An 11,345-nucleotide genomic window follows, 5' to 3' on the forward strand; every position below is an offset into this window, starting at 1 on the left:
AATTCACGATTAAGTTCAGAAAATACATATGTAGAAGGACTTCTAGTTTATATTGATCTTAATTCGAAATTCGCGAACCCATAAATTAAAAACCATATAATTAGTGAGAACCCCCAATGAAAATTATTAGAGAATGTAAAATTGAAAGCGCCGTGGTCAACCACTTCTGAAACAACGAAAATTATTTGTCACTATAGTATATATACTTAAGAATATATTTATGGAAGTTCTTCGTGATGAATGTTAAAAATAAAAAAGTGCATATTTGCAAGTTACCAAAAGCCACATATGTTTCTGTCCCTTGATCGATAGTTAAGGGGAAAAGTCTCTTTCACATAGCTACTTATTTATTAAAGGTAAGGATAATGATATTTTAACCCTTTTTTTTTAATTGTTTTTAATTCACTACTCTAATCATTTTTTAATTAATTATTTTGATTTTTTTTAATAGTATGATATGATAATTTAAGGATGATCGGAGTGATAGATTAAAAAAGGATAATAAAAAGTGGGTCAAAATATCATTATCCAAAGGAATGCATTGTAACATACCTCTAGCCTTACATGCATTGCTAGTGATATATATATATATACTAATTTCACATCTCAAAAGATTTTGGTGATAAAAATATTTAGTATGCGAGAAGTGTTTTAATAGAGATTACTAATATACAATTTTAGTTCTCCCTAAGTATTATCCATTTGTTCATAATTTTCCTTTATCTACCCAGTCCAATAGATGATGCTAGGTAATGCAGTCCAATAAGACTCAATTAGCCACATCACCAGAAAAATTACAAAAATATTCTAAAATACATCGATTAGGGTAAACATTCACATATCAATTATAATTATGGCAAATCTTGGTAGTTTTATTATGTCTTGATATTCCATAATACCAAATATTTACATGATGTTTGAGATATCAGGTAAGGTGTCACATTATTATTGTTATTATTTCTTATTTGAGGTAAGTGGTTATTTTACTGATATTACATTACTTGTTTTATCACATGGATCCAAGAACTAAAAGATACCATAAATACATATAGTATTCTTCAAGAAATACACACCCTCATATACTCATTCACATTCTCTCTTATACAAGATCCTAACTCTCTTAGTGACCTGGCTTGAGTGTCAAAGAGTCACTCCATCAAGTTCTATCAAAGTCATCATAATTTTGTCACCTGTCCGAAGGTTCGCCTCAAGTTCTGTAAGAACAAAATATTATATGGAAGTAAATTAGTGTGTTATTGCTAACAAATGCCTTTTTGGTTTTTATAATAATAATAATGATAACGATAATGATAATGATTATGATTATGATAATGATAATGATTATGATAATGATAATGACGATGATGATGATGATATTGATAATGATGATTATACACTACAAAGTTAGTTACTATAGTTAACAATTTAGATATCAATTTACAAAATAAAAAATGATTGATTACTAAAATAGTCACTATTATAAATCAAAATTCATAATTGGTCACTAATTAATTAGAGACTAATTTAGAAACTAATTTATTTTGGTAGCCAAACTTTAGGTAGCTAATTTTTAGTGACCAATTTTCTTTGGTGGCTAATTTTAAAGACCAATTTAGTGACCAATTATAATTTTTATTCATAATAGTGACTATTTTAGTAACCAATAACTTTTAATTTTATAAATTGGTCAGTATAATTACTAATAATTATTAGTCCCTAAAAGTGGTCACTATTTAGAAGTCTTCTTGAAGTGATAATAATGATAATGATGATAGTAATGATAGTAATGATACTAATGATAATAATAATAATAATAATAATAATAATAATAATAATAATAATAATAATAATAATAATAATAATAATAATAATAAATACTATTACTATTTCTATAATTATTAATATTTTATATAATTCTTGAATGTAATTTTTTTATATCAAACTTTTCGTTCTAAGTCACAAGGTATAAATCATTTTTTATTAATATAAAAGATTTTTTTTCAGATATTTAAGATTATTTATATTTGTTAAAAGTTTGACGTAGTAGATTTACGTTGATATATAAATATTAATTGACGTTGAAGTTGATAAAGTTTGACATATATTTTGACATTTTTTTATATTTAAGTGGTTTTGAATCGAAACAAAAATTAAAAAAATATAAATATCAATTGTATTAACTTTGTTCTGAGTATATCAAATACAATTGAAAATAAAATGTAAAACAACAAATAATATGAAAAATTCATACAAACGTGAAATATCTAAATTATAAATGTTTTATAAATTTCTATTTGATAAAAAGTAACGTTAAAGAAATTTCAGAATTTTTTAATAAATATAGCTAAGTAAAATAAATGCCTAAAATATAAAAAGATAACATAAAAGTACTAGAAGAATAAAAACGTTGACTAAATGATTTTTATTTTATTTTATTGAGATTTTATCTAGCAGATTCCTCTTTTTTTTTTTTTTACAACTTTCATGTAGAGTGTGTTTTAATTCAAACTCTGTCACAAAAGTTGAGTTTATGAAATTTGCCTTTATCAAATTTATGTTTCTAGGTTAAATCATTTTATTAGTATTATTTTTGTAGGGAAATCTTAAGTAGACTTTTATTTTAAAAAATTCGTTGCAATTAGGTCATTTTCCTTAGTTGTACACTAACCGTGTTAACTATATGTCACGTCTCAGCACGTGATTTTTTTTAATAATTTAAAAAAAAATTGTCACGTGTCAAGCTGACATTGTGTCATGTGGCAGAGTTGAATTTGACAATGACAGTGTCTTGTGTTACTATTGGATGTGAAAAGTCTCAATGTAGTATTTGTAGTTGTTATTTTGTCTCAATTTGGTCTCAATTTTTTTAAAATTGAATCAATTTCATCCCTATATCAAATTTAATTTTTATATAAATTTTACAATGGTATTTTTATTATAATTGATTTTTAACAAAATTAAGTTTATTTAAATATATATTTTGCCTTGAACTTTATTTAAATTTTGTTTTAAATAATTATATATCTATAATTCATGATAAATGTTAGAGTTGTTTTAAAAATAACAACTCTATAAATTCAAATATAAAATTTATAACAATTTAAAATAAATATATTTTTGTTTAAAATTTTATAATTTAATTTATGAAGTTGTTATTTTTAAATCAACTTTAACATTTGTCTATAAATTATTGATATATGAATATTTGAAAAAATATTTAAATAAAGTTCAATGTAAAATAAAAACTTAATATAGTTAAAATATCATCGTATATTTATATAAAGGTTAAATTTTATCTCAATTTGAATGGGATGAAATTGATTCACTTTTTAAAAATTGAACCAAATTGAATCAAAATAAGAAATACAAGGACTAAATTGAGAATTTCACATTCAATAGTGGCACATGGCATTGTCACTTTCACATCACATTGCATTTGTCACCTGACACAATGTCAACTTTGACATGTGAATATTTTTATTTAAAAAAAAATTAAAAATTTAAAAAATCACGTGCTAATACGTTACACATGGTTAATGTCGTTAGTGTATTATTAACATAAATTACCTACTTGCAATGAATTTTTCAGAATATAAACCTAATTAAGAAAAAAAAGTGACATACTTAATATTTTCTTACAAAAATGAAGATCAATGAAATGATTTAAAGTTTTTAAAATATACGACTATTAAATGATTTAAAGTTTTTAAAATATACGACTATTTTATTATTGAATATAAGGATTCTATAAATATATATTAAAATAAGTTGTCTCAAATATCAATTTCTTGTTATTTTTAATAAATTTTACAAAATTGGTTAAATAGTAAAAATAAAAATTTAAAAAAATGGATACAGGAAGTTCAAGATACGAAATGAATACGGAAAACGTTTAATACCACATATGACAAAGTATCATTTATGTAACTATTGAAAACATGGACAAATTTATCACACCTATTAATTTATGGTTGATAATGTAAAATTGATAAATAATTTTATTTCTTTTATATAAGTATGGCTGTTTGTTGGGATGAGTTGATGGAAGAAAAGAATCCGAAAGATAATTTTCACATTGGATATGTGCTGGGTTTGATTAGTGTTAAACAGAGTAACATGTCTATGTAATTATCCTTAGTACATCCATGTGGTCCGAAACGTGCTTAGTAAAAACAACAACGTCGATATCTGCTAGAGTTAGACGTGAAACCAAACACGGTGTTTGTATTTGTGATAGTTCTGTGAAATGTTGCTTCCAAAACAATGCACAGCAACGGTTCGAGGAACATTGGTGTGCATGTTTGAGCCACGGTGAATATAAGACTTTGTATGGTTCGTGTAATATTAAATTTGCGTTTTTTCATGCAACTTGTTGTTAGATGATGTACATCGCTGGAGCTGCAGCTATCTGATATGAACTTTCATTGACATTTTTTACCTTGGTAATGACATTTCAGTACCTTTTTTTCTCCCATTTTTGGAAGGATATGAGAAATCTTTAAAGAAAACTTACACAAAGGATATACCTTATCAATTAAGGGTTTTATCACTTCCACTCCATTTCTTCTGTAATAAATTGTATGAATTTCTATACTTGTCCTTGTCGGGAAAAGTATCTGCTATAATTGAATCCGACAAGCGTGCAAATTTTGTTAATTAAAAGTACATCTTGTTTTGGTTAAATATGGATGTAATTTTTTAATTAAAATAGTTATTCCTATATGTATCTTTATTATATGGGAAACACAAAACTCGTTAATAAAGTATGACATAATTATATAGGCTCCCTTTGATGTAAAATGATGAAGCTGAGTAAATATCTCTTTAATTATTATAAATCCTAATATATTGAAGAGTGACTGTAAACATTGGTTTGGGTGAAAAGAATAATAAGGAAAAAGGTAGTTGTGGAAAGAGAGAGAGAGAGTCAATAATGATATGAAAAAGAAAACAAGTGTTTTAATGATTATATGTTTTATATTAAATTAATTCTTAGTTTCATGCTTAGCAAATTAATTAACTATACATATTATTTCTTGTGCAAAATTACTATTTTTACGATTATGTATTATCGGTTAAGTGAAAAATATTGTAAAATAAAATTAGTGATAATTTTGTAATATATATAACATATATAATGCAATGTTATCTCTTGTTGTAATAAGGAATGTCAAATAACCCTATTTCTGAATATTGTCCGAAATTCTTTCTGTTTTGATAAGAAATTTCCGCATTGAATGAGTATGGAGAACATTCGACTTTTTCAAATAGATATGAGGATGAGATAAGGATGTACATATCTGCTTCATACCTGTCATAATACTCGTCATCATCATTGTTCTATCATGTTCCCGTTTAAATTATTAAAGTATTAGATATGTTTTTGGTCCCTTAACTATAAGTAAAAATTAGAATTAGTCCATATTCGAAACGTTGGTCTAATCTCGTCCCAAACTTTATAAATGTGTGAATTTTAGTTCTTTTAACCAATTGTTGTTAGGTTTATTTGACGTTTTAGATGTGTTTCATGATAATTGAACTTGTTTATACCGTTTGACACATTTTCGCTTCAATTTTAGTTAAAAAACATATTTAAACATCAAATAAACTTCTTAACATAATCTAGTTAAAATGATTAAATCTACATGTTTCTAAAAGTAGAGGACTAAATTGATCCAAAATTATAAAAAGAAACTAATTTCAATTTTTAATAAATTTAACCTAAGATCCGTAAGAAATTTGTTTGTAGATAAAATCCAAATATAATATGTTTGTAGGCAACGATTATATACAAGGGATTTACTTACATATTTCTTGTTGTAACTAATCTAATTAGCGAATCATAATAATATATGTGGATTTAAGCTATTACTTAGGATTTTAGTCGTAGGTAATTATTTATTTTTCTTATAAATAAAAAATAAAAAATAAGTAACTATTTATATAATTAAATTACATCTTTAACAATTTTGTTAGTTATTAAATCTAATGACATTATCTTAAGATATTATGAAAATTATGTATCTTTAAGTTCAATATTGTTAAGTTTGAGAGACTCGTAATGTAAAATATTGAGTTTCTCTGTATCTTATTATTATGGTCTTTTTGTTTTTAAAATACTAATTGTATGTTTTCTTGTAAAACACTAAAAATATTTTTTTTAATTAAAATTTTGTGTGTTTGGGGAATTGATATCAATTTAGAAGCAACATTCAATATGAATTTTTTATTTTTTAATTGATTTTGAAAATCAAATTGTACACCTTGGCGACCAGACTCTAGATGACGTATGTGTATGTGCGTATTGGGCCGACCTCCAGACAACCTTGTGTATGGACTATTGGGCCGACTTCAAGACGACCTATGTGTATGGACTATTGAGCCGACCTCCAAACAACATTGTGTATGGAATATTGGACCGACCTCAAGACAACCTAGGTATGTGGACGTATTGTGTTTGGACTGGAGTCGACCTCATTGCAAGGACGTATTGTGTCCGACTTGGAGTTGACCTATGTACTCCGATGCACTGAACCCCAACCTATCTAGAAGACCCAATTCACTTAAATTGCCCTCTCTCCTCAGGATAACGGTAAAACAGTCATGTAACCACATCCTCACAAAGGTTGGGGTAACGCCGCACATGTCAACTACCTCCTGCAATCCTAGGAAGACTGAAGCAAGAATGAGCTGGAGACATCTATAAAGCTAAGTAGATGCTCTCCACCAAGGAAAAGAAGATATGACCGAAAAAGGCAGGTATAAAGAGAAACAAAAGTATTCTTTGTATAACATTTGACAAAAAGACCGAATTGGACTAGTGTGCACCTCAGATCCCCTTTTTCAATAACATAAATATATATTAATTCTGTTTTAGAAAATTAATTTTAACCATTTCTACACTACTTTAATGCATAATCAAACACGTTGATGATAAAAAAAATGTATATTAAATTTCACGTATTTAAAATGTTTTATAGATAGGTTATTTAGTAACGAAAGTTTATATACTTTAATATTATATGAAATATTAAAAAACAAGTGGTGCAATAAACCGCAAAATTATGGGAAAGTTTGTCTACATTATTATTTGATCAATAGAAAAATGTGAAAAATCATTTTATAAATAGATTAAATGCGTATTTTATAAAAAAATATTTATGAAAAGTGGAAATTGAATAATTCCTACGGTGTGTAAATGTTTCCTAACCCTAAAAATTTCGAAAAATCAGAGGAAGCAGTCTGCCAGAAGGAGTTGGTGTGTCGTGTGGTCTGAGAAATGACTCCAATAATGACAAAAATGTCCTGAGACACGCAATTTAAACAATTTTGAAGTGTGTTGTTGATTGAAAAGAGGACCAAAAAGGACTTCTAAACAATGAATGAATGTCCCATCTACTTTAAGTACTCCCACCAAACTATATATTAAACACTTCGAAATTAATGCAAAATCAATCTAACTACTACATTTTTTACAAAATTGTACGCACTAATTGAACTTAAAAATTAATAATTAAGTAAAATTATGCATATCTTTTTTACTATATTGTGACAATGATCATAATTTATGGTATTGTTACATATAATAGTAATTAATGAGTATACATTTTTTTAAAATAATTAATTACACTGAAAAAAAGGCACTAAAGAAATACATTTAAAAGGTTAGCTTTCTGTCATATCCGGCAATTTTAACGGTTGGACTTTCTTCACACATCATATTATTCCCTCATGGGTACTCATGCATGATATTTTTTTAATGTATAAAAAAAAATTAAATATATTATTTATTATACGTCAAGTTTTGCAATATTTATAGTGTAATTGTATATAAAATATGAATTTTCTACGTGGTTTCATTGTGATTTTAAAATACTATTAAAAACGAAATGAAAAACAGTTTATATATTCAAACAACAAATAGCATTTTATATAATTCGAAGACAAATTTAATACTTCATGAAAAATTGAACAGACACTAAAACTGAAATCACTAATTCAATTTAGAAAACAGTTTATCAATTTCGAGATAACAAAAAGAAAACCAAATTAACAACTTATTAATCTACATTTAAAATCCAAAAGGAAGATTATACAATACACAAATTTATGATGTTCGGTGCAGAAGCTAGCATCCATACATACATACAGATTAACAAAATAAAACAATTAACCAATATTAAAGTCTTATAATGACAATAATGATTAGCATAATAAATTTTTTACTGTATGAACGTTCTCACCACCTTCACCATCTGATCCACCAATGAAAAAGTGGGAGACACAGTGCCGTCGTTCCCCGCCAACACCCTGTACTTGTCCTTCCGAGTGAAGTTCGTGCACTCAAACCCTAGCGTCGCCGCTAGTATCCTCTGCACGTAGTTAGCCACGTCATGTGGACTCTTCCCCGAAGAACACGTGGCTTCTACCGGCAACTGGTTCAAGAAAGTAACCTCGTACACCGGTCTAGGGTTCATGAAGAAGAAAATGGGGTCCAAACCCTTCCAACCTCTCGCAGTTGTGGCGTGGAAGAACCCTACCCTGTAGTTCATGGCCACCGGCACTATCCGGTCAGTGAGTTCCGCGAAGAGGGCACTGAACCTCAAAAGGAAAGGCTCGCGACATGTTGTTCCTTCGGGGCACACTACTAAGTCACCTTTGGATAACTCTCGTTTGATTTTCTCAGCGTCCACATGGCGTGTTCTCGTGAGCCTTACGGTGGGGATGGGGGAGAGGATCTCCGATAACCGCGAGATGGAGTACGTGACCGCCGGGATTCTGCGGAGGAGGACGGAGGAGAGGACGACGGGGTCCATTAGGGTGCGGTGGGTGCAGACGAAGAGGACGCCGGAGTTGCCGCCGGAGGGAGGGAGGGGTGGTTTTCCCTTTACGACGACCTTGCCACCGAATAGCCATGACATGTAGGGAATGGCCCAAAAGGGTATAATGGAGCCAATGGCGATGCGGATAATGGCGAGTACAATGCCCACCGGAATCCATAGGAGGATCAGTAGGGAGGTGGACGGCGTTGGCCGCTTCACAAGGCGGCCGTCGTGGAAAATCACCGGAAGCGGCCGGAGCAGCTGTTGGTCGTAGTTTTTGCCTGTCAAATCTGGTGGATGTGATTGGTCCTGCATGTAATGGAGAAAAATACTTAATTTTAAGTTGTAAATGATAATATGACAAAATTTTATTTGAAAAAATTTCACAAACAACTATTTTTGTTAAAAAAATCTTACAATCTTAAAATTTTATTATTTTATTTTTATAATTCCCACAAAAAAAATACTCTATTTAGTAATTTTATCAACTTTAACAACAAAAAGTTAATAAAAAAATCATTTTTGTTTTTAGTTTACATTATCTACTGTGTAAAGCAATAAAATTTTTTATACCCTAAATTAATAAAAATTACTACTAATACTTTAATATAAAATTAACAAATTTATACTTTTACTTGATAAGTTTTGTTTCAACACACCTTTTGTTTTAATTTTAGTATAAATATAAGTGATATCAAGTATATTCATCATCAATAAAAAAAAAATATCATAACATTGCTGAAAATAAGCCCATGAGATAAACAAAACGTCATTTTAAACCACTAGAAGGACTCAAGGGTGAACTAAAGTTGCAATAATTTGTCCAAAACCTTAAACTAAAAGCTAATTTACATATATAAAAAATTCCCAAGGTGTTGATCTAATTAAACCAGCTAAAACCAAAAATAAAACTGAAATTCAACGAAAGTACTTATTGGTGATCACTGGTACAACTATGTATAGTATTATTTTATTTCAAAATTTAATTATCTGAATATAATATTTTGTTATTAAAAGAATTGTGAAATGAATGTCAGAGAGAAATATAGGTGTGAAGTTATTTTCCAATTCCTATATAGATAAAGAAAAGTAAAGTGGGCTTTGGTTTCCTTTTCCATGCATATATGTTTCATTTGATAGTGTAATGTGACTTACCATAACCAAAGTGGGTTCACCATTGTTGAGAAGGTTGGCGACCCTTTGAGAAACGGTGTTACTGGAGTCAGCATGGACAAAACCAGTGGCGAGGTCGAACCTATTGAAGGAGAGTTGCGTTCCGACGACCTCATCTGCGTGAAGATGCTCCTTCACGAACATCTCCACCATGATTTTGGGCGTCTTCGTCACCACAATCCTCTTCTCATAGGAGCTGAACACCTTCCACTTCTCCATGTCCAGATCATCCATGTAGAACTTGGGCAAAACTGCTCTGGCCACGGACTCAATCTCAGACTTGGGAACCCCGGCCACAGCCACAAAGATCATCAACTTGAGAGACGCGTCGTTCATGCCAACCATGTCAAGTAACCGAATAACAGGCCACAGCGCTAGCAACAAGGCGAAACGAACCAAACCTGAGGCTTCAAACGCCACCAACATGAAATAAGAGAATGCATCGGAATCCTTCAGAAGCGTGCCTTCTAGCTCAGACACCACAGACTCCATAACCACGATCGAGATTTGTTTCGTCTGAAAACGTTGTTTGTTGTTGTGCAGTAGTACTGTTTGGTTTGTGAGATTTTCTGAGTTTCAAAGTTTGAGCTTATAAAATGAATTTGTTTTTATGGTTATGACTTACTTATATATAAAAAATGAAGAAATAGGGTGTAATTTATTTGACTGGTCTCTAATACAAAGCAGTTTAGCGGTTTCACAACCACCTTGTGTCCACTTGGGTTTTCTTTGTCTTTGTTTTTGGGTGGATATATCCGCGAAGAAGAATAGAGCATTAGAAGCCACGTTTATACGCAAAGATCGATGACTTAACCCCAACAAATAAAAAACCACTGTTGGTAGACGCTACTTTTTTTTTGTCTTTGGGCACCTAATTAAAATTAACGCGTCTCTTACCAGTATTTTTAGGTTACTTACCACTACTTCAAATTAAACATACGTATCTTTTGACCAGTTTTTTTTGTTTAATAAGAAAAATTATTTATCCCCTACTACGACTGTTGACTATTGTCTAGAGAGTACGATATACAAAGTTGATATAATCAATATGCCTCACATTATCTTAAATTAGTTACAACCGTATTTTTGAGGTATTGACGTATTCTATACGTGATCTATAATCTTATACATACGTACAAGACTTTGAATCTTTTATAAAAGATATCACTCAACCCTATATATATATATATATATATATATATATATATATATATATATATATATATATTATAAATTATTTTTATAGTTAAGGTAAAATCTTTCATACATTTTTAACGTTAACATCGATCTAACAAACAATAAATTTTATTATAATAAATATTAGATAATTTTGATATTATTATAATAAGT

The 11,345-nt window shown here is 29.1% G+C and overlaps 1 protein-coding gene across 1 annotated transcript; it reads right to left on the reverse strand.

The window, feature by feature from the left end:
* Positions 1 to 8,049: 8,049 nt before the first annotated feature.
* On the reverse strand, positions 8,050 to 10,730 carry LOC114193214 (glycerol-3-phosphate acyltransferase 5-like). Its single transcript, XM_028082934.1, has 2 exons — positions 9,978 to 10,730; positions 8,050 to 9,131 (listed from the first exon to the last, which is right to left on the reverse strand). Exons 1-2 carry the CDS (start codon positions 10,485 to 10,487, stop codon positions 8,223 to 8,225), a joined length of 1,419 nt encoding a protein of 472 aa, XP_027938735.1. The 5' UTR covers positions 10,488 to 10,730; the 3' UTR covers positions 8,050 to 8,222.
* Positions 10,731 to 11,345: the final 615 nt, after the last annotated feature.

This window comes from Vigna unguiculata, chromosome 8 (assembly GCF_004118075.2).
Source record: "Vigna unguiculata cultivar IT97K-499-35 chromosome 8, ASM411807v1, whole genome shotgun sequence".
Lineage (NCBI taxonomy): Eukaryota > Viridiplantae > Streptophyta > Magnoliopsida > Fabales > Fabaceae > Vigna > Vigna unguiculata.

Excerpts from the sequence above, each read along its gene's own strand:
- LOC114193214 (XM_028082934.1), bottom strand. The coding sequence starts at position 10,487 with ATGGAGTCTGTGGTGTCTGAGCTAGAAGGCACGCTTCTGAAGGATTCC. Across the intron at positions 9,132-9,977 it reads GTGAACCCACTTTGGTTATG|GACCAATCACATCCACCAGA; the intron begins GTAAGTCACATT and ends CATTACATGCAG.